A 24,020-nucleotide genomic window follows, 5' to 3' on the forward strand; every position below is an offset into this window, starting at 1 on the left:
GGTTGGGTTATTCACTTTTACCTTTTTAGACTGCCATGTTCCAACTTAGGAGAGCTTTATTCACTTCTCAGAGGAAGGGCCCTGCATTTTGGCAGGCCACCTTCAGAAGCTGATTTCCTCAGCCAATGACAACGATCCCTCACCAGGCTGTTATGTACAGCTGTGTAGGATGTACACTGCACAACTTCAGGGGTGCCATTCATAATTGGCCCCACCCTCTATTTGGACTCTGCTCCAAGAAAAGATGGCATGCACAGAAGGCACTGAGCTGGCAGGCTCCTGCACTCCCCGGGGGAGTTCCATTCTGTTGTACTTGCCAGGCCCCTAGTCTATGCCAAGCATGAGTCCTGTGCTGCCAAAGAGCAGGTGAAAACACTCATCCCCTAGAGTAACAAATGGCCCCTCCTACAGGGAGCTCGCCCAACTCCAGGGCTGTGCTCTCTGTACAGACAAAGCGCTGTAGGACCTCGGGGAGTGAGGTGCTTGGTGAGTGGGAGAGGGGGTGCTTCACTACCTTTTGTATATTCTATTGACAGACTTCCCCAGTAGAGCCTGAAGGAAGGGAAATACTGGAAGGAGGAGCGGGCAAACACTGTCCTAGTAGCACCCACCACATCTTGGGATTCATCACATTTGGGATAAAAGATAGCAAGTTGTGGCAGATGTCACAAATGGAGCTGGTGCTCACTGGCCCTGCAGTGACTGCAGAGGCCTCAGGAGCACAGCACGCTGGGCTTCGGTGGGGGGACGGGGCAAAGATGGTTGTGCAAAGAATGCTGGGAAAATCCTCACTATGGCAGGGAGTGCATCCCAGTTGCCAGGGGCAACAGCTCTGCCTAGCTCCTCCACACTTCTCCCGCTCCCAGAGTCGGAGGGTCCACCAGTGAGGAAGAGGGAGCTAGAACAGCAAACCCTTTGCAGCCAAAGGATGGCCCACTAAGGCTGGGGTGGGCAGGGGCTGTGTGGAGGGGGGCATACCCCTTTTCCTCCTCCTGCATCCACCAGGGCCCTGGGCCCTGCCAGCCTCCTCAGGGGATGCCCTGGGCCACTGAGAAAGCCTTGGCACTGCTACTCACAGCGAGTTCAGGGAGCGGAGGCCCTGGAAGGCGTCAGGTGCAATCTCAGCGATCTGATTGTTGCTCAGGTCTCTGCAAGGTGAGCAGAAGGAGAGGGGGCATCTGAATCCCTCAACAGCCACTGAGCCCTGCCCAGTCCCCTCCACCTCCTAGATGTCACGGGAGCAGGGTGGAGTGCTTTGAAATGAGAATAGTGAGAGGCCAGATCTCTCCTCCATTCGAAAAGCCCATGGCCACTATTTCCCTGTGCAGTCTGAGGGCTGGGCAGGAGGGGGCACTCCAGCTTGGGAAGTTATGGATAAAGCTTTCCCATGCATCCTGGCAGTCTCCTAGCCCCCTCCCATCCTTAATTGCTCCTATTGGTACCCAAACTGAAATGGGAGGATGACAAGCAGCTCCCGTCACAGGCCAGGCTCAGGCTCAGCACTCCCTTCGGGCCTCACGATAGCCCTGCAAGGAGGTCCCCGCATCACAGCCAAGCAGCCTGAAGGGCAGGAAGGCCAGGTGGCTGGCCAAGGCCACTCAGCTGTGGGGGGCTGAGTTAGGGCCTGCCCCAGGGCTGTGGGACCACCCAGGATCTCCGTCAGCCCTGTACCAGCCCCCCAGGAAGCAGCGGGAGGCACTCACATCCTCCGTAGCTTTCTGTAGGGTGAGAAGGCTCCAGGAGGGATGGACTTGATGCCATTGAGCTCCAGGCGTCTGCGGAGAGAAAACAGAGGGGAAGCACAAGGGCCCAGGTCAGCCCAGCCCTGGGTGTTATCTGCTGGGCTCACCTGCCCTGAATAAGCCTTTGGCCCCTCTTGCCCCTGCTCCCTTCCCACTTCCAGAAGTTGAAGTCTGGGGTAAGGACGCTGGGACAGACAGAGAAAATGCTGACTTGCGCTCCATTATCCCAGGCATTTGTAGCTGAAAGGGGCCCACAAATGATGCTGAGAACCTGATTCTAGCAGACTCACGAAACTGGGTAGGACCACAGAGGGACACTCCCTCCCCAGCCCTCCAGAGTTTCCCAGCCCTGGACACAAAGCTCAGCCCAGCAGAGGCAAACTGTGTCTTCTCCATGGTCACTGAAGGGCCTTGGGGCAAGCCCTGAGGCGGCGCCTACTCCAGCTCTTCACTGGCCCTCCAGAGCCAGGCCCGCTGAGGGGCTGTGCCCCAGCATCTGCCCTGCCCCGTACTCACATCTCCGTCATGGTCTCGGGCAGGTTGGCCGGGATGGCAGTGAGGCCTTTTCCACGACAGTCCACGATGCCATTGCTGCAGGTGCACATGGCCGGGCAGGAGCCGGAGGACAGGGTGCAGGTGGGCACGCGCCCCGCTTCCCCCTGGCCTGCAGAAACAGGGGGGTGTGGCCTCAGGCTGTCGTGCATCAGCACCTCCCTTGAGCCCAGATACAGACTGATGGATGGGATAGGGTGTACACTGGCAGTTTCTCTCGATAAGGATGAACCAGAGGGGATCACTAATGAAATAAGATTCTGGACTTTGATATAACTCTGGGCGCCTGGCACACAGCAGGTTCTTGTCAGATGTTTGCTGAACTTGAATCTGAACTGAACTGCACTGGTGTGTGATTCATACACTAAGAAATCCTGGCCTAGAATTCTGAAGCTCTGGATTCTAGTCCAAGTCACTTAACACTTCTGAGCCTGAGTCCCCTCATCTGTCACATGAGGGTGATAATCACTGTTTCCTAAACACTCAAGCACTTACTGTATGCCACATGCTATAATAAGTGCAGTACATGCAGTATTGTGTTTAAGCCTAAGAGGAGCCTATTATTGTTGCCATTCTACAGCTGAGAAAACAGAGTCCTCGATGTTAATTAATTTGTAGAAATTCTCACAGCTAATAAGTGGTAAAACCAGGATCCAGCCCAGTGTCTGAAATAAGAGCCTTTGAAAAAATGGAGATATAACTTATACAAAGTGCTCTTTCTGAAGCATGTAGCTGGTGGAACCACTACCTAGACACAGAACATTTCCATTACCCAAGAAGATTCCCTCCTGCCCCTTCCCCAAAGTAACCACTATTCTGAGATCTATTGCCAAAGATTTGTTCTGCTCGTTTATGAACTTCATATAAATGAAACAGTAGTTTCTCTTGTGTCTGGCTTTTTTGCTTAATATACAATCTTTGAGATTCACCATGTTGCTGTGTGTATCAGTAGTTTGTTCTTTTTCATTGCTGAGTAGTATTCCATTATATGGATACATCATAATTAGTTGGTGGATATTCAGGTTGTCTCCAATTTAGGGCTATTATGGAAAAAGCTGCCTTTAATATTTTTGGACATTTTTGCAGAAAAAAAATGCACACACCTAGCAGGAGTTGCAGGGTCACAGGGTGGACAGAGGTTGAGCCTTAGTGGATCCTGCTAAACAGTTCTGCAGAGTGGTTGAGCCAATTGATACCCCCACCAGCATTCTAACTTCGAATATATTCCATGGCTGCCCCAAAGGGTGGGCACCAGGACCAAATGAGACAAAGCTACATGGATTCCTGGCATATTGTGACAGTGGCCTTCAAAAGAAAAGCGTTGCCAGGCTGATCAGACTCCAGAGGAGAAACTCATGTCTGAAAATAGAAACCACGGTCTTCCAAATGCAAAGGAAAAGGTTTCATTTCAAAATAAGAATTGTCCAAGTGATTTACCCATTCCAATTCCTAAAAACTCTGGCAGCTGCAATGATGCAGAGGCAGTCCTGGCTCACACATGAGACTTACCCATGTATATGCACATACGTTTTTGCATACAGGCACACACACTCATACGCACATCTGCATGCACACACACAGCAGTGCTGAGCACAGCGGTGTTCAAGCCCATCCATTGCACTGGGTGTCTGCCAGAGGAATGGAGGAGGTGACAGCCACAGCCGAGAGCCTCACACTGAGGAGGGGAGGCTATGCCTAGGAGATGCTTTCCTTCAGAGCTCTGTGTGGCTGGCAGGCCCAGTCCACGGGTTTGGGAGAAAAAGTCAGCCTCTAAATCCTCTGTCACAAATCTGAGAACTGTCCATTCATTCAGCAAGCATTTCCTGTGCCAAGCAAAGACAAAGTGCTGAGGATGCGCCAGAAACACAATGCGGGACCTCATGTAGGATCACAGAAGGCTCCCTGAGCCCTGCAAGGTGAGGAGGAGTCGGCAGGCAACAAGGAGGGAAGGGTGTGCCCAGCAGGGGAGCAGCCTGTGAGGCCAGGGCTAGGGGCACCTGCACCAGGAAGGGGCAGAGGCAGGCACAGCTAGGGAAGCTGCAGGCAGCGGGAGGCAGGGGAGGTGGTGCCGGCCCTGGCCAGGCTTGCAGAGCCTGAGGGCAGTTCAGACTCTCGACGCGGTGCTGACGGCCAGGTGAGTATACGAGCAGTGACCGCCCAGACTTGTGGGTTCTTTTTGGTCTTCTAGCTGTAGTACAAGCCAGGGGCCAGGGAGGACATGGGCAACCAGTCAGGAGGCTATCACAGAACCCCAGGGGGAAGGTGAAAGGGCGTGGGCTTTGAGGCCCACCTCTTTTGGAGCCAAGTTTAGAGGGCCTAATTCAACGACTTGTCAAGTCAGCAGAGGTGAGGCGATCGGAGGAGGGAAAAGGGGGTGACAGCAGCAGGAAAGAGCCCAGACGACACTGGAGGAGGCACTGAGTAGACCAGAAAGAGGACGGGGTGGAACAAAGGGAGTGATGAGTGGATGAGGCAGTGAGGGGACAGGAGGGAAAAGGAGAGGAGGCAAGAAGTGACATGCAGAGACAAAGGCCATAGTGAGAACGGGAGGTGATGGATGGGGCAGGAGGGGCAGACAGTGGGGTCAGGAGGTGATGGGCGGGGCCAGGAGGTGATGGGCAGGCCAGGTATTAATGTCGAGATTAGGGGCGGGAACAAGAGGCAGGGCAGGAGGCACCGGACAGTTGAGAGTCCAGCAGGGGTCTGCACCCACCTGAGCAGCTGAACTCACTCTTCTGGACCTCTGCCACATTGAGGCCACGCAGGCTGGCTGGGCCCGAGCACTGGGTGAAGAGCCCGATGGTTGGCCGCTGCCTCAGCCACTGCGAGAGCCAGGCCAGGTGGCAGTCGCAAAACAGGTGATTGGAGTGCAGGCGGCTGCAAGAGGACAGGATGGCTCACAACCCATCTGGATCCCCCAGCCCAGCCAGATTGTGGGAACCCCAACCTCAGGCAGGAGGCTGCTCCCGGTGCTGTGTTCAAGTCAAACACAGTCTACATTTAGTCAAGTAGGCGGCTCAGCTCCAACCTGGGGATTATCCACAGCCCCGTGAAGATACCGCTGCTGCCCCTCCCCTCCCACATGCTCTGGGCACAGCTGGACCGGAATGTACCCAGCAAAGCCCAGGTCATCGCACTGACCTCGCACAGGCTCACTGCCCCAAACCACCTGGCTCATTTTCAAGCACAAAAACAAATCATTTGTTTTCCAAGGAAAAACCAAATTAAGTGGCATTGGATGCCCTGCAGCTGTATAACTCCTTCCGCCTCCGACAGCATGAAGCCCCCAGCCTGGGCTGGCCTCTGGGGGTCTGAGGGAGAATGAGCTCCATGACCTGTCCGCAGAACCTTCACTTCCTGCCCCACCCACCCCCTGGCATCAACCGGGCTTGGTTGCCCCGCTCCCAGCTGCCCCGGCTGACTCACAAGGTCCGTAGCTTGGGCATATGGTTGAAGCTGGACACGGGGATGGTGGTGATATTGTTGTTGTTCAGGGTCCTAAATGGGAAAAACCAGAGTCATTTAGCACCTGCCCGGCAGGAGATGATGTGGGACAGGGCCACCCTGCTAACGAACGGGGAGGCTCTTGACCTTAAAGTGGACCAGCACGGGGCTGGACATGGACGGGCTAAGCTGAAGAGCGTGAGGCATATCCCACCCCACAGGAAAGCCCTGAGCTGGGATGGTGACTGTGAGCCGACAGCACCGTAGACTCCAAGGCTGGTAGGATGGGGAGATGGAGCAGGGCGGGTGATGGGACGCGTCCCAGGCTTGGATTGGCTTGGAAGAAAGGTGGGGTTTGGATAGGCAGGGGGAAAGGGGGAAGCATTCCAGGCCAAGCACCAGAAACCCTTGGGTTTCATCCTGAGCAGGTTATACGGGGGCACACTGCTTGCTGCAGGCACAACCCCATGAGTGCCTGTCCTCCCCTCCTCCGAGGTGATTCTAAGAGGGCAGGTCTCCCCTTTCCTGTCCCCCTGATGCCCGCTGCCCAGGCCACGACACTTGGCACCTGTGTAGCAGGGCCCTCCACACCCCTCCTTCCTTTTCCATGCTTTACTTACAGCACCTCCAGCCCCCGCAGAGCACGGAAGGCCCCTTCCTCAATGCAGCTGATCTGGTTCTTGTCCAGCTGTCTGTGAAGCAAACGAAGGTTGTAGAGAGAAGGGCACATTGCCTAGTGTAAGGATGTCCAAACATTCTGACCACGTGCTCCATTCATTCAAGAGGTACACCCCTAGCCGTTTGTTATGTGTATATGTGTCAATCCAAATAGCAAACATTAGTAAAAACTTAAGGGTTTTTTTCTGATTTTCAGTTAAAATCACAAATATAAGTAAAAGTTATATTCTTCTACTCAACCTTACATATCCCCTGGGGAGAGGCACCCCCCTACATACACACACACACACACACACACAGACACACACACATTTTGGAGACCACCTAGTGGGTGCTGGCAGCTGAAAAATGGGAGAGTCACAAAGCAGTGGCAGCCAGAGCTGGCAAACAGATTTCAGCCTGAGTGCCAAAGAGGTTGACTAGAGGTGGCTACCTGGAGTGCTGCTGTCAGAGTAAACTGAAGCTGTGAGGTGAGCTCTGTGGGAGAGAATGTGGTGATTGATTATCAATGTGTGCCACAGGCAAGGTTGGGGGTGTGTGTGACAAGCATGCCAGGCATTTGCCATCCCTGCTGTAGTCAGACTTCAAGGAGGTGGTAAGCCTGGACCAGAACAAATTTGAATAATAATAAGCCATTACATTTAAATAGCATTTGACAAAGTGTATTTATTTCCACGTTTCATTTAAACCTCAGAACATGCCTGTGAAGTAGATCTTATTATCCCCACTTTCCAGAACAATATATCGAGGCTCAGCGATGTTCACTGACTTGCAGCAGCTTATGTATGTGTAACTAGAAGAGAAGATTCAAACCCAGCTCTCCCAACCCAAATATGAGGCGGGCACAGACACTGTGCCATCAAAATGGACTGAGAACATTGCCCACACTGATAATACGCTTTATCGGGTCCCCAAGGGCCCCCTCTGTTGGCTCTCATATGGAATCACAACCAAGGGAGAGGCAAGGGCTGCCTGTTTCCTCCAACCCCAGATTATTCCAGAAGACCATGCTGGCACCAGCCTTCTGAGAGCCTAGGTCAGCTCCCTGGCTGCCTGGACCACATGGCTCGCTCGGGGATACCCTGAGGACTCTGCCAGGAGTGGCCCTGGAGCCCCCGCACCCTTCTCCCTCCCAGGCCTGTACTCACAAATTTTTAAGGTCCGTAGCTCCCCGAAAAGCTTTCCTGGGGATGGCCTGGATGGCGTTCTCACTCAAGTCCCTAGGAGGATAAAGTCAGAGGGAGAGAAAACACCGGTCAGAAAAGAGGTTCCTGCAGAGTGCTGTGATGAGTTAGGGAAGCAGGACAGGTGGGCTGGAGGGCACTGAACCAGCCACTGCTGCACCCCAGCACCTAAGACAGTGCCTGGCCCACAGCGGCCACTCAGCAAGCATTTGTTGAATTAATGAATATGGAACTGGAGAGACACACCATGTCCTGGAGGGAGCTCAGTCCCCAGCCACCTCCCCTTCTCTGGGCTCCAGGCTTGCAGCTGGAAGAAGCCTGGGGCAGCTATGACCAGCCCTGCCCGAACCCACCTGATGTAGTTTGGATATTTGTCCCCGCCCAAATCTCCTGTTGAATGGTAATCCCCAGTGCCGGAAGTTGGGCCTGGTGGGAGGTGATCTGGTCATGGGCACTGATCCCTCCTGGCTTGGTGCTGACTTCTCGATGGCATGTGAGTTCTGGGAGCTCTGGTTGTTGAAGGGTGTGGCGCCTCCCCCTCCACTCTCCCTCTCCTTCACTCTCCCATGTGAAGTGCCTGCTTCCCCTCTGGCTTCTGCCATGAGAAAAAGCTCCCGGAGGCCTCCCCAGAAGTAGATGCCTTTGCTTCCTGCACAGCCTGCAGAACCGTGAGCCAAGTCAATCTCTTTTCTTATAAATTACCCAGTCTTGGCACTTCTTTATAGCAATACAAGAATGGCCTAATGCCCACAGAGGTCAGCCCACCGGACCCACAGAGGCCAGTTCAGCCCCCCACGGCATCGTGCAGGGCTGCAAAGGGGCACACAACAGAGGCGCTTCTGGAGGGGGATTGATGACCACTGTCTGGCACTGGGGGGGAGGGACAGCACCCTGGGCTGGCTATGGTGGGTGCGCCTGGGGCTTACGCTCTGTGTCTTATGCTGAGCAAGCTGACTCAGGAAGAACAGAATTGGCTGCGGTGACCCAGTCGGCCAGTGGCCCACCCAGGTCTTTAACTCCAGGCAGGGCCTGACTCCAAACCCTGTGCTCTTGGGGACTGCAGGCAGCAGGGCACCTCTGAGAGCCTGGGGCACAGGGAGTCAGGAGCACGCAAGGGGCTGGGATCACTGAGGACTTCACACCTCCCCATGAATGCCCTGCTGCGAGGGGAGGGGGCGCTGTTGGGACTACAAATCCTCAGCCTCGGTGACTGCCAGGCCAGCTTTGGGGCCCTTCCTCCACTCCCTGGCAGGACCGGGCCTCTGACCTGTCCACCTGCCTCTCTTCCCTCTCGGCAGCCTCCCTGGCATCCATAGACGTGTGCAAACGCCCCTTTGCAGGTCAGCTTTTCCTACTCACAGCCACATTCCCCCCCAGGCCAGCACTGCCTGAGTACTTCCCAGGAGCATGGCGTGGATACTATCACCATCCCCATTATACAAAGGAGAAAAGGGAGGCTCAGAGAAGCTAAGCAACTTCTTCAAGGTAACCGAGCTGGTGGGTGGTGGCTCCAGAATTTGAACCAGGCATTCAGGTCCCAGAGCCCCGGCTTGTGCCGCAGCCCTGGGGATAGGAACTGCCATTGCGCCCATTTCACAGACGAGGGAACTGAGCTCCAAGATGTGAAGTAACTGACCTGGGTTGGACCCAGGCTCCCTGTCCCAAAGCCTTGCCCCAGACACACCGAGGTCCTGAAGGTGAACAACCAGCGGCAGACCATCCTGACATAGGCCCCAGTGCCAGGCAGTTCCAAAGCCCCACCTCCTCCTCCTGGGCCAGGCCCGTGGGCTTTGACAGTGCCCTTCCTTTCAGCCCCTTACCCCACAGAGTCCGAGAACACAGCCCACAGCCCCCTACCCCGCCGCACACTGCCCCTTGAACTGTCAAGGCCGCCACTGCCCTGTCTGGGTTTCCCTGGTGAGAAACCCAACAGTGTGCAGAGCCCTGAGTCAGAAAGGTAGGAGGCAGATGGGCTCCTACTGCCTACTAGAACTGTGAGAAGGCACTGGACCAGCTGCTGCTGCACCCCAGCACCTAGGACAATGCCTGGCCCACATCAGCCACTCGCCAAGCATTTGTTGAATGAATGAATGAATGAATGAATGATGGAACTGGAGAGATGCACCCTGTCCTGGAGGGAGCTCGGTCCCCAGCTACCTCCCCTTCTCTGGGCTGGGGACTTGCAGCTGGAGGGAGGAGCCTGGGGTTTGAGGCCTGGCCTTCCGCCTCCTGGCCGTACATCTGCAAGGCACCCTTCCCCTCCCAAGCCCAGTTTCCTCATGTACAAAATGGGAAAAATGAAAGCCTGGCAAGGCAATTGCCTTCCCGTCCCCACAGAGTGGGCACCAACATCTGTGCACTCCCTCCCCTAAACCCAGCCCCTCTGTCCTGTCCCCTCACAGCCTTTAGAAAAGCAGCCAGGCACTGGTGTCCGAAGGGGCCTTGGCACCATCAGCGCCCCTCATTCTTGCTCTCTCTCTCCTGGATGTAGGCCCCGTCTCCTGGAGGGGAGATGGTTCAAGCCTGCAGCACAGACACAGCTGTCCCTCCTCCAGAGCCGCCTACCTGCCATCCCTGAGGTGTCTCCCCTTCCTGTGGGGGAAGCTTCCTCCTCCCGCACTCGCCCGGCCCCACCTTCCCTTCCTGCTCTCCCCATGGCATCTTTCATCTTCGATCTTGGTTACTTGTGCCATATCTCCAGCTCCCCTGTGTAATCTGTCAGTATTCCTGGAGACATTCCCCAAATTCCACCCATTTAGGCTACTCCCCAGAGGGCCCCCAGTGGCCTACTCCCCGACGCCTGTCTTTATGCAGCAACTCCCTCAGCCCCGTATGTCTTGAGAGGTGCATTTCAGTCTTTGCCTGCCTAATCCTTGTTATCATCTCATCCTTGCCTAGAGAGCTCCTTGGCTGCCACATCCTCTTCTTAGTGTCTCTGCTTCACACAAGAAATTGCTGCCGTGGTGGTGCCTGCCCTAATGGCTTGATGGTTCTCCTGGTCTGTGGACTTGTGGACTTGTTCTCTCCATCTTCCTAAGTGGGATGCTGCCACTGGGCAGAGTGGGCTGGCAGGGAAATTACTGGATTTAGAGCAGGGCTGTACAGGCCACACAGGTAAACAACAGACTGCCCACACTAGAGCTCATGGTCATGCAAGTTCCTCAGTAACCAGGAGCTCAGGCTGACATGGGAGCCTAACATGAAACCAAACTCACCTTGATGGAGTGCCTGCAGGAACCAGTGACCGGGCTGGGTTTGTGGATGCAGAGCTAATCACAGGTGCATGGTCTACCCTAGAGCACTCATGCCCAGAAGAGAGCACAGATGGGAAACCAGTGAGTGGACCTTCAATCCTTCACTCCAGAAATGTGTACTGAAAGCTGATGGTCTGCTGGGGACACCCAAAGACTTGCTTTCATAGTGTGTACATGCCAGCTTTCAACAATGGCTGGAGGAGCAGTTCTGCCAAAGAGATGGGAGAGTGCCGAGAAGTGAGTGAGCAAGTCCGCCAGAGGGAGGAGAGGTGATCTCTGGCCGGATCTTAAAGAGTTGATGCGTCCCAGACAGAAATAGAAAATGAGGAAAGGGTGTTCTAAGCAGCGGTAACAGCATGTGCAGAAGCCCAGAGACAGGAAGGAACAAGGCAGGCTGGGGGAATCTCATGCAGTTTTGTATGACTGGTGCATGTACAGGGGAGGTTGTGGTAGTTAAAAGACGTCCACAAATTCTTTGACATTCCTCCCTTCAAAAGACAGAGGCTCATTCTCTTCCTCCTGAATGTGGGCAGGACTCAGTAACTTACTTCTGAAGAATCACATATGATGGAAGCAGTAATGGATAACCTCTGAGACTAGATCATAAAAGACACTGTAGCTCCCTCCTTGTTCCTTCTGGGATTGCCCTCTCTGGGAGAACCCAGCCCAGGTCATAAGGACACTCAAGCAGCTCTCTGGGGAGGCCCACATGGAGAGGAACCAAGACCTCTCACCAACAGCAGGCACAGGCTTGCCAGCCTGTGAGCCAGCCATCAAGGAAGTGCATTCTCCAGCCCCAGCCAAGCCTTCAGATGACACAACCCCCCAACATTGTGACGCAATCTCATGAAAAACCCCAAGCCAGAACCACCCAGCCACCTACAGAGACTGTGAGATGTTTATTGTTTGTTCTTGAAAGCCGCAGTGTTTTGAAGTCGTTGGTTACTCATCCAGCGTTGCTTTGAGGCATGACCCTGAGGAAGGGAGGGGCATGCTTAGGCTCGAGTTTAATGGGCTGAAATCGTGTTAGAGACTTGGCTACATCACTTCTCCTTTTTGGGGGCCTCAGTTTCCTCATTTGTCCAATTCATAGGCTGGACCAGAAGATTTCTAAGCTCTTCACCAGTGCACACCCACCCACATGCCTGCGAGACACATTGCTATGGTCCGAATGATCGTTTCCTCTCAAAAAAGGCATAGGTTGAAACCTAATCTCCAATGTGATGGTATTAGGAGGTGAGGACTTTGGGAGGTGACAGGTCATGGGAGCTCCATCCTTATAACAGGACTAGTACCCTTATGAAAGAGACCATAGAGAGCTGCCTTGCCCCTTCCTCCATGTGAGGACACAGCTAGAAGGCACCGTCTATGAAGCAGGAAGCACCTTCACCACACGCCAAATCTGCCAGTACCTTGATCTTGGACTTCCCACCTCTAGAACTGTGAGAAATACATTTCTGCTGTTTATAAGCCACTCGGTCTATGGCTCTTTGTTTTTGTTTTTTTAGAGACGAGGTCTTGCCATCACCCAGGCCAGACTGCAGTGGCACAATCATAGCTCACTGTCACCTTGAACTCCTGGGCTCAAGTGATCCTCCCCACCTCAGCCTTCTGAGTAGCTGGGACTACAGATGCGCTGGGACTACAGATGCTCTACGGGTGGAGACAGGGTCTCACTTTGTTGCTCAGGCTGGTCTCAAACTCCTGGCCTCAAGTGATTCACCCACCTCAGCCTCCCAATACAATATTTTGTTATAGCAGCTGGAACAGACTAAGACACACAGCAAGTGAGGTGGTTGCTTCTTTAGGGGATTTGGGGTCCCAGAAAGGAGGTGAGGAAAGTTGCTGGCCATACACCTACTGAAAGAGGGGGTCTTGGGAGAAGACAGACACAGCCTCCCGCCTTTTCTGACCCACAGGGACTCAGGGAGATGAGAGCACGTGCATTAAGAGCCAGATGGGGGCAGAGAGGAGTGGTGGCCTGAGGGACGTCCACAGAGTTAGGAAGGCGGGACCTCCAGTGGGACCCTCATCTCAGCCTGGCTGACCACTCGCCCTTTGGCCAAGCCTGGGAAGGAACGCTGGGCTGGCACTCACATCCATTCATTATTCCATTTAATCCTCACCACAACCCTGCAAGGAAGGTTTTTTTATTCGTATTGATTTGCTTATCGATTTAGACCCAACCTTGTTCTAGAAAGGCTTTAAGGTGGCTTATAGGTATTTTCAAAACAGCAAGAGAGCAAGAGTGAAAAATGAGGCACAGAGAAGAGGAGGAATCAATGGCGGGTACTAAGAATGCATGCACCATGTGACCACATGCCAGGCTGGGCCGAGCGGGGCTCTGAGCTTTCTCACTGAGAGCCGACGTGAAAGGAGAGCCAGTCAGTTCACAGCGCCCACGGGACACGTGTAAGTCTAAAAGGATCAGCTTCTCAGGAGTACAGCTGGTTTGGCCCTCAGACGAGGCAAGAATTTTCCCAGGGGTCTTTATTAAAAATGACAGTGTAGCCTAATTGATAACACTAGATCCTTATAATAAATGGGGTTTGAGTGTCTGTTTCTTATAATAGCATCAAAGTACGATTCAGCAAATGCAGTTCTATAAGGACTCACACCAGGAACTAAGTAGGGAAGAGGGAAAAGGCAGAGGCAGACTCCAGGCAGGCCCAGTGTATGCAAACATGCTGGGGCATGAGAGAGCCTGGTATGACTGGGGAGGAGCAGAGGCTCTGGGAAGCAAGTGTCAGCTGGGAGAAGCCTCACACAGGCCGGGGAGAGTGATGGGATAGAGCAGAGAGGGCTGTGATCTGACCATCTTTTTAATTATTTTATTTATTTATTTAGAGACAGCAACTCACTCTGTCACTCAGGCTGGAGTGCAGTCACTCAATCATAGCTCACTGCACTGTTGAAATCCTGGGCTCAGGTGATCCTCCTCTCTCAGCTTCCTGAGTAGCTGGGACTACAGGCGCATGCTACCATGCCTGGCTAATTTTTTAAAAAATCTTTTTGTAGAGACAGGGTCTCACTATGTTGTCCAGGCTGGTCTCAAACTCCTGGGTTCAAGTGATCCTCCCACCTCAGCCTCCCAAGTAGCTGGGACTACAGGCACGGGCATTGCGCCCGGCTCCGACCATCTTTCAGGCTTTGTTCTGGAGCACCAAAGTTTAAAGAGGAAAGACACAACCCCCAGGCAGGCAGGCAGGCAGCAGGTGATGCCAAGGGCCAGTCAAGAGATGAGAGATGGCCCAAAGCTGGGTGTGGAACTGCCCCACCCTGGCCAGCCAGCCCACAGCCGGAAGCAGCCCACATTGTTTAAATGAAGACAGGAAAGTGAATTTGGGGCCCCAGCAGAGGCCAGAGGAAAACAGGTGCACCTTGGAAGCCTCAGGAAAATGCAGCCTGATGGCAGCAAAGCAGGTGGTAGAAGGAGCCTGCACCTGCAGAGAGAAGGACCAGGTTCAACTCCTGCTTCTGCTATTGACCAACCATGGACCTGGAGAAGTTCTGCACCTGAGAGCTTCAGGTGCCCTATTTGTAAAATAACTACCACGTGGGACTTTGGAGAAGCTTGTGAGTTTATGTACTTAAGCTTCTGAATCACAACCTCCATTTAGCAACATTCAAGAAATGCCGGCTGTTGTCCCTGCCCTAAGCACAGCCTAAGCAACCCTAAGGCTCTGTTGTTTCAAGCTTTCCCACGAGGGGGCGCCAGAAGCCTTCCCTGGACCTGGATGCATCAACCACATCGCGAACTAGTAGAACAAAGCTATTCTCTCTTTTTTTTTTTCCTTTTTGCTCCAATTGACTTCCTACCTTGCCAATACTTGTCTCATCTTTCCCAGATCCCTTTGAAATAAAGTTTATCATGTCTTCTGCCCCTGGTCTGCGTGGAAACCCCCCAAAAGCACCATCTAAGCCTTTCCCCATCAGTTTTCCCGGAGCCCTGGGCCACCTTCATCTGCCTCAGACCCAGTCATTCCTGCCTGTCCTCCTCCCACGTGTCTTGTCAAATGCCCTGAAGTGAGGAGATGGCCGGGATGTGTCTGAGCAGAATGAGACATCCTGAGGAACTGCCGTCCTGGAAGCGGGCGGGATCTGCGACTGGAAGGACAAACAGCCAAGCCCAGGGCAGCCGGGGCCTGTCCCAGCCTGGAGAAGCGGAGCCAGGCAGGGGTCCAGAAGGAGGGCAGGGGCAGGACAGTGACAAGGGCACCATGACAGATCCCCAGAGCCAGACCCGGGACAGCGCTGGGGAGATACAGGGCTGGGGCAGAAGCTGAAGGGCGGGACGAAGTCCCAGACTTCTGACAAGCACCTGGGGGATGCGGGGATGCTGGTCCAGGGAGCACTCACGGAGAGGCCAGGGTGCTGAGGACAAAGCCCACAGCTGGGTGTCACAGGGGAGACTTGGCTCTACTCAGTTAAACTGTGTGGTCTCTGGCAAGTCATGTAACCTCTCTGGCCTCAGTTTTCTCATCTGCAACATGGGGATGGAAAGCGGCACTTATGTTGCAGGATCTGATGGGAGAGGTGCCCCTGCCTACTCCCTCACCTCTGCTGACATTCCTCCAGTTTCCCAGACCCCTCCTGACATCCACAGGACCTGTGTACTTGCTGTGGCTTCTGCCTGGGATACTCTTCCCTCACCTTCACCTAGGAAATGCTATTCATCCTTCACACCTCAGTCTACAAACACCTCCCCTGAGCCTGAGTCAGCTGCTCTGTCTGCAACAGGCTCCCAGCATCCCCACTTTTACTTTTCGGCACAACCCAGGCTTCTAATAAAATACAGGTGCACCGGATGTGATGAAGTACTGACTCTGGTGAACGTCCATCTCCCTCTCCAGACCATAACCTCCCGGCAGACACTCTCCTTCACTTTCCCTTGTACCCTGGCACATTGCAGGGACTCAGTAATTTTTAGCTGAATGAACTAAAATGGATCCTTAGGTGAGTCCTCTGCTCTAATCCCTCTCCATTTTCCAAAACAAGTAGTTAGGACTGGCCAAGGGAGCGGCAGGAGCTCAGGGCCAGACAGGCTGGCTGTGCATGGCGAGAGACCACAGCTCCCCACCTATGCTGCGGCTACTTGTACCTGCTCTGCCTAACCAGGCAGCAGACCCAGTGAGATGCGGGCTCAGAAGGGGAAGGCAGGCATGAGCAAGCACTTGTTATTATGGATGATGTATCAATCGCACCTCTTCCCTTCACACATCCTTCAGGATATTAACAACCAAACACCCTCAAGTGGTTCCAAGTTCACACCAGCTCAAGGCAAGGGCCCTGCAGACAAAGCCTGAACCCCATCACCAAGATCAAGCGCCCCAGGAGGCAAGCTCCACCAAGAGCAGCCCCCACTTGGCCTGGAAGCATCAGGCAACCCCAGTCGGCTGCCCGCCCCTGAAGACAAGGGGGCTGCCAGGCCCACACTCTGACTTGGCACCATCCCCAGGCACCCCGCTCTGGCCGCCCCTCCTCCTGCACACTCTGCCAATCCCCCCATCTTCTACCAGGGGTGGAGGAGGCAGGGATTGGGGAAGCCGAGGTCAAGACCCCATGTTCTGGCTGCTAATCTGCCTTCACGCTCTAACCTGATTGGTCCCTGCTGGCAGACCAGCCTCTAAGGGGATTAGCAGTGGGGGCAGGGGTGGGAGTACACAGAGGGCTGCTGGGCACCTGCCAAGGCTGGACTGGGTTCTGGGTTCTTGCTGCCCACTTGGGTGCCACTGCAGGGCACAGGCCTTACTTTGTCTGCCTTTCATGCCACATGGAAGCTCTGGGCAGCCTGGCCTGTCCCCTCGGCCCCCTGCGGCCTGAGTGGTTACCTTGAACCAGGGCACCCCAAGGGTTCCAGGGCACCTCATCTGGGGGCTTAGATCCTTGTCAGAAGATGGTTGGATTAAGGACTCAGGCTCTGGCCTCATGCACATCTTCTAACCCCCAAGCCTCAGTCTTCTCATGGTAAAATGGGAATAATTATCATATGGCTTAACCACAGCTGAGTGTGGGACCTCAGCCAGGACTGGCAGAGTTGGCTGCCATTGCCCACACTTTAATAATTGTCTTTTGGGCTCTGTAGGGAGGAAGAGGGAGGGTAAGGGCCTGGGAGTCAGGAGGCCGAGGCTCAAGGCCGCCAACCCACTCCATGACCTCTGGCAGGACCACAGTTAGTTCCCAACATCTGCAACAATACTGACCTCCCAGGGATGCTGGGAGGATGGGATGACATGCTGTGTGTGTCACACACTCAGCGTGCCCACTGGTAGCTGGTGCCAGCATGGGGCAGCCTCACACAGCTGTTATCAATAAGTGGCTGCCTGGGACTCCACTGCAGATAACTCAGCAAGTGAGTCCCTGGCACCCAGTGGATTGGCAGCATTGTCATCACCGAGAAGTTTGAGAGGAAAGCAGATTTTCTGGGTCCCACCTCCTGAGTCTGAACTTGCATTTCAGCAGGATCCCTCAGTGTCTCAGGTGCACACTGAAGTCTAAGAAGTGCTGCCTCCAGCAGAGGAAAGGTGTAAAATATTTTAATGTCCCCAGCTGGAACCAAAGCAAACTGGATTATAACCTCTGTACTGGTTAGCATTTCAAAGCAAGGGTTTGAGGTGCCAACTCCTATTCTTTTGGGGCTGAGGTGGGGAGACTTAGACACAGACACCCCTAGTGAGTGGAGAGAGGGAAGAGCAGCTACCAACCCCTCAGCTGCAGCTCACCAAGGCCCGCCTTCTTGAGGAACAGAAAAGGCACTCACAGGGCTGATGGGGGGCAGGGACCAGCCACTACATTTGTCCCACAGACCCTTCCTGCATTTCTGCCAATTTGCATGGAAGACGCCTGAGGGCACGGGTGAGGAGCAGGTGTGGGGCTCCCCGGTGAATCAGCTCCAGCACTCACAGCAGAGGGAGACTTGGCATCTCCAGCATGGCCAGGAGGTCAGGAGTCCCAGCCCTGGCTCCCTGCTCAGGTCAGGGAATGGGAGACAGACTCCTAAGGGCTGTCTGTGCTCCAGGTCCCTGCTGCAGGATGGCTTGGCAGGAGGGAGGCTATCAGTACCCGTGGGTGGGATGCTGGGATGCACATGCTGCTCGGAGATGCTCCTGGGATCTCGCTGGACCATCCTGCCTTTGTCTCTGCCTGTCCTTCACACCTCCCTTTAGATCCTATGCCTCCCACCTAGAAGGGGAATTAATTCTGCAAGTACCCCTCCCTGCCTGCTCTCTCCAGCCCAAGAAACAACACTCAAGTGCCCCAGATCTATCCTGTGTGCATACTGCATGTGTGCACGCCTGTCTCCAGGTCAGGGACTAGGTCTAATTCACCTTCAAGGTGGGTTCTAGAGAGCATTCGATGATAAGAACCTGAATCGTGCTGCCTTGGGCCTCAACACAGAGGTCAGGGCTTTGTCCACTCACAAACCTCAGGTGCTCCCAGAAGATGCAAGTAGAAAGCTCATCAGTCAGCTAATTCTCAGTGTGAATTGGTTTGTTTCATCTTCTCCAGAAGTTCAAGCTCGGGTAGGGGCCAGGGCCAGGGTGCAAAGCAGACCCAGCAGTGGTGTCAAAGAGACCACACTGGTGCAGTGAAGGGGGAGTGGGTCCCACCCGCCACAAGCCCAGTTTCCTTTAATCTGGTCCTCTACTTCTCCATCTTGTGAAAATACAGGATGGAACAAGGGGCCGTGGCTCACACCTATAATTTCAGCACTTTGGCAGGCTGAGGTGGGAGGACGGCTTGAGGCCAGTTTGAGATCATCATGGGCAACATAGTGAGACCCCGTCTCTCCAAACAGTTAACAAAATCAGCCAGACATGGTGATGCATGCCTGTAGTCCTAGCTACTCGGGAGGCTAAGGCAGGAGGATTGTTTGAGCCCAGGAGTTCAAGGTTACAGTGAGCTATGATCATGACACTGCACTCCAACTTGGGTGACAGAGTGAGACTCCATCTCTTAAAAAAAAATCACACAGGACAGGATAGATCCTGGGAGCTGCCTTTGCCACCTCCTCTGGGCTTGGCTGCAGTCCTTTGAGTGGCAAGTTCCCCTTCCTAATCCTGGGTGCTCTCCTGCCCCCCTTCTCTGCAACCCTGACTGCCCTGAGCCAGACCAGCTGGAGCGGATGGCAGGGTCATCAGATCAGCGAGCTTCCCTAAAGGAAGTCTCAGGGCGCAGTAGCTAGTCTGGGAGCGGAGCCCTGCAGCCTGGATTCAAAACGAAGCTCAGCACCAACTGGTGCCTCTTTGGGCCTCAGTTTCCTTTTCTGTAACATAAGTTTGTAAGAGGAGACTGGCACACAGTGGGTGACCATCAGTTGTAATGTCCATGAGGCTTCCGACTGCCGCTACTAAATCCTGAGTGGTACAGCTCTGTGACTCTGACTGAAGAAATGACTGCTCCTTCTCCTTTACCACCTCTCCCACTCCTAAAAGAATGATAAGATTCACGGAATTAAAGCTCACACATGCTCTGTGAGGTCTGGAGATTTTTTTTCAATTATTGAACTACAGTCCGGGCACAGTGGCTCATGCTTGTAATCCCAGCACTTTGGGAGGCCGAAGCAAGAGGATCACTGGAGCCTAGGAATTTGAGGCAACCTGGGCAATATAGCAAGACCTGGTCTCCACAAAAATGTTTTTAAATAATTAGCCAGGTGTGTTAGTGTGCCTGTGGTCTCAGCTACTCAGGAGGCTGAGTTGGGAGGATTGTTAAGCCAAGGAGGTGGAAGCTGCAGTGAGCTGTGATCATGCCACTTCACTCCAGTCTGGGCAACAGAGTGAGACCCTATCTCAAAAATTTAAAAAATAAATAAATAAAATAAAATGTGGAACAGCCAGCATGGTTCCAGGGAACTCCTGATGTCCAAGTTCCTGCAGGTGGTTTGGGGGCCTGACACTGTGGATGGTGGGGTCTGAGCTTTGCCCTTATTCATCCCACCCACATTTACTGAGCACCCAGTATGTGCCAGGTCCCATCAGCTGGAGAAGTGCGCCCCTTCCCTGCCCACTGCAAAGCCGCAAACCCTCCTGTGGCAGCACCCTCCTTCTCCCTCCACCACCACCAGAGTTAATGTTGCAGAAACCTCATCAGGCAGAGATATTAAGCAGCCTTGAATGGCCGCAACATAAAAGCACCCAGGGTAACATTTCCTTGAACCAGGCTGTTTGCTATGCAGCTACTGAGCATGCGTTCCCACAACAGAGATATCAGGGGCACATCCCACAAGGCAGCCCTGCTTTGAAGCGAAAGTTCAGCCCTGCCAAGGAAGAGCAGCTCAGAAGCTAGAGTCCCACTAAGCAGCGAGAGGCTCAGGGGCACACAGGAGACACAACCAGCTTCGTCCTTCAACTCTGCCAACAGCAAATGGCAGATATGAGTCCCAGCCACCAAGGCAAGGGCACAGCAGCAGGCAATGGTGGTGAATGAAGCAGGCAGAGGAATGCAGGCCCCTCTGCATGTGAACAACAGGGCAAGGCCTCCAGGCTTACTCAACACCAGGTGCTGGGCGCGGAGACCTTGGAGGCCCCTGGTGACCTGCTAGTCCTGGGCGGGAATGCACCAGGGAGTATGAGAGCCAAGGCTCCTGTCCCAGGCACCTACAAGGAACAGTTAGGACCTGTGACTTCAGAGGTTCCCAGGCCAGACACACAATGGTTGGGGCAGGGGAGGTGGTGCAGGAGGACAAAGAATTGATGTATAGAGAAAAGGACATGAGCTTTGGAGCCAGACAACCCTGGGCTTGACTCCAAGCCCTACCATTTACTGCCTGTGTGACCTTGGGCAAGTTACTTAACCTCTCTGAGTCTGGTTACTCATAGGTAGAGGAGGGTTAATCACATCTCCCTCTTGCTGAGTTGCGAGGATTAAATACCACAAGTACCACTTATATAAAGCTCAAAATAGGCAAAACTAATCTATGCTGTTGGAAGTCAGGATTGTAGTCAGTCGGGATGGGGGGTGCAGGGATTTGTGGCTGGAAGGAGGTACGGGAGGCTTCTAGGAACTCATGATGTTTTACTTTTTGATCTGGTGCTGGTTACATGAATGTGTTCACTTTGTGAAAATGTGGTGAGCTGTACACTCATTGGCACACTTTTCAGAATACATGTTATACTTCAATTAAAAGTCTTAAAAAGTAACATGGGAAGCACTGATTCCAGCACCTGGTGCTTTGTAGGCATTCAACAAATGCCAGTGCCCTCCCTCTCCGGTCCCTGCTGGAGGAGACAAATGCGGAAAAAATCTGCCAAGTGACAAATACTCCAAGAAGCCAGGCTCACAATTTTAAGCAGTGGGGAGATTCCCAGGCTGAGAGGAAACTGCACGCAGGACAGTGTGGCAGAAACAATCCCCAGCCAACAGTAAAGAGGGACTGGGGCCAGCTTCCAACAGTCACGGAGGCGGAAATGGGAAAATGGGCACTACTGTGCAGATATGAGTATCTGACTCTGCCAGGTGAAGATGCTGCATCTTCCAGAGTCTCTAACACAGCAATGCCAGTTCAGATTCTGTGTCTTCCTGGAGAACAGGCACAGCACCCTGCTCTGGGACAAGACTTTCAGGTCATGGGGTAGAACTACAGGAGCAAGGATCTGGGAGAGCCAGGGCTGGAGTGTGGGAAATAGGCCAATGGAATAGCCTTCAGAGTAGGTCCAAATGCCTTCTCTGCCTTGTTGCAGGAAGCAATGAGGGTAGGTTATAAAATAGAGTGAGAAAACAGAAATCAAAGGAGTAAAAAAAATAAAGACAGAAATAGGTAGAAATATCAAACAAAAGAGAGGTGCAGCCTGCAAAGCCCTTTGCATCTGCTACCAATGGGCCCTGGACTTCTCACAGCCTAGGGGTACTGCGGGGAGTGGTATCTTACACAATTTACCAAGACTATGGATAAAACAGCTTGGGAGCAGAGTGGCCTTTCCTGGGTCTAAAACCAAGCACAGAGGCCTCCTACAAGTCTCTATAAAGAGATGATCACAGGACATCGTTTCCTGCAAGGAGCTCCCCGCTACGCCCTGCCAAAAAATAGAGATGACTGTGGGAGAGAAAAGCAATACCCTCACTAGCATCCCCAGTGGGGGCCCAGGAACACTCAGCCACACCTTCCAAGTCACATGAAGCTAAGTCACAGGTCAGCTAATCCTGCAAAGGATCAGTTTGCTAAATTTCTTTGTTTCCTTTAACAGTTTGGTTTTAGTTGGGCAGTTTCCCATTTCCCTTCACAATAGCCTTTTAAGGACAGTCGGATTGCCCCACTCCAGCCTCTTCCTGTAGGAAGACTACAAGCTCCACCATTCCTCTGTAGGAAGAGGCTGGGGCGGGTTCACTATAGTTCAAACACCGGAGCTGGGGCAGAAACAAATGGAACAGTTCTTAAACTGCTGTAATAAAGACAAAATGCAAACCAGTCGACTCACACCAAATAGTTAAAAGAAGTAAATCAATTTGACGTATTGGTCATTTGACAAATTGGCCATTCCATGAATTGACTTTTGGGCAAATTGGCTTTTAGCAAAAATGGCATTTGGCAAATTGGTCTGCTTCTGTCACAGCAATGCGTTTCACAGAGCAATTACTCACACGCTCCCAGCCCGGGCTTATGGCCTGGTACCCGATCTCAGGAGAAGTCGTTCTGCAGGGTCAGTGCTACCACCTACTACACTGCTCTTTGCTGGACTGGCTCAAGCCAGGTGGGTTTTAGGGTATTTTGAAGAATGCACAGGCTATGCAGCAGGCAGGCCACCCTTCACACGCATCACTTTTCTCAGGAAAGCTCATCCAGACTCTGAGGGGCAGACTCTTTGGGTTCTCCCGGTTGAGGGCCGGGGTGGGCCTGGGGCTGGGAAAGGCAGGATTTAATGTGGTTTGAAAAGAGAGAGAACTGAGGAGATGAGTGACAGGGCTGGGCAAGTATAACCCAGGCTGTGCTGGGGGAAGGGGCTCTGCTGAGAGAAGTGACCAGGGCAGAGGGGCTGCGAATCTGAGCTTCTCCAGGGAGAAGCTGGAAGCCCCACCAACGTGGCAGGACAGCTAATGTCAAGACTGACGTCTGACTTGAAGTCATATCTGGAGCAGCCCACCAATGAGGCCAGCAGAGCACCACTGGGTCCCTGGGGCATTTTCATTCCCTCTTCCTCAGGGGAAATGGGGTCTATTTCTCTACCAAAAAGACCATGCCCCATTCTTCCACACCTCAGTCTTCTACAGGGCTGTCACACCCTGTCAGTCTTGGCTTCAGGAGTTTCTCAGAAGAAAGAAGGGGCTTGAGGGATTGGAATAGCAAGAGGTCAGCTTCCCCAGGACATCTGCAGCCCCTGAGGCCCCTTCCACATGCACAGACAGGGATGCTCAAAGGGAATAAGACCCTAACTACTTTCCAGGCAGGCAGAAACACAGAGCCCTGACTGTTAGAGGAGCAAGGAAGGTTTCCAGTTGGCTGAGGGTGATCTGCAGGTGGCCACAACAAAAGCCCAGAGGAGCTACGAGGAACCACAAGGAGTCGCTGTCTGGGGAGCTGTCCGTGGTCCTGAATCCATCCGGCGGCTCTTCCTCTGCTCAGGGCTAAAGACTCACCTTGGATCCCAGCCACCTTCAACCTGCTGGCCCATCTGGCCCACACATCAAACCTTGTCTACTCAGCTCTTCTTTCTCCAAAGCCTACAGAGAGTCTGATCCATAACACACACCCAGAAAGACAGGATAGCTTCTCTATGAGCCTCAAGGGACCCACCCTTAGACTCCTAGGAGAGGCATGTGCTGAGTGCAGTGCACATCACTAAGCTACTTCCATATGGGGTGAAGCTGAATCCTTCCCCAGTTTCCACTTCTCCAGAAGTCAGACCTCCCCGGTGCCTGCCTGGACACATGCAAGCACAGAGAGGTGCTGAGAGGGCATTTGGACACAATCCAAATCCTTGCACAAAAACTGTTCACTTTACTCCTAAGACATGAATGATTGTGACTGGCTCTTGTGTAACACACAATTGTTATTAGTGGTGGTGGTGGTGGTGATGATAGTGGTGGTGGCAACATTTATCGTGCATTTATTATGTGTCTGGCACTGTGCTAGGAATTTTATATGTTTTATATACATGATCTCATTTAATTCTTTTATTTTTTATTTTATTTATTTATTTATTTATTGAGACGGAGTCTTGCTCTGTCGC

The 24,020-nt window shown here is 53.3% G+C and overlaps 1 protein-coding gene across 3 annotated transcripts in view; it reads right to left on the bottom strand.

Moving 5' to 3' along the window:
* Positions 1–24,020, bottom strand: part of SLIT1 (slit guidance ligand 1) — a 187,958-nt gene that overhangs the window by 60,026 nt on the left and 103,912 nt on the right. For all 3 annotated transcript variants that reach the window (XM_054435415.2, XM_063670051.1, XM_063670052.1), the window contains 7 exons: positions 7,565–7,636; positions 6,359–6,430; positions 5,721–5,792; positions 5,008–5,171; positions 2,259–2,406; positions 1,704–1,775; positions 1,077–1,148 (listed from right to left, as the gene is read on the bottom strand). In XM_054435415.2, the coding sequence (XP_054291390.2) occupies positions 1,077–1,148; positions 1,704–1,775; positions 2,259–2,406; positions 5,008–5,171; positions 5,721–5,792; positions 6,359–6,430; positions 7,565–7,636 (672 nt within the window). The remainder of the gene's footprint in view (positions 1–1,076; positions 1,149–1,703; positions 1,776–2,258; positions 2,407–5,007; positions 5,172–5,720; positions 5,793–6,358; positions 6,431–7,564; positions 7,637–24,020) is intronic.

Source organism: Pongo pygmaeus, chromosome 8 (genome assembly GCF_028885625.2).
Source record: "Pongo pygmaeus isolate AG05252 chromosome 8, NHGRI_mPonPyg2-v2.0_pri, whole genome shotgun sequence".
In the NCBI taxonomy this organism is placed as follows: Eukaryota; Metazoa; Chordata; class Mammalia; order Primates; family Hominidae; genus Pongo; species Pongo pygmaeus.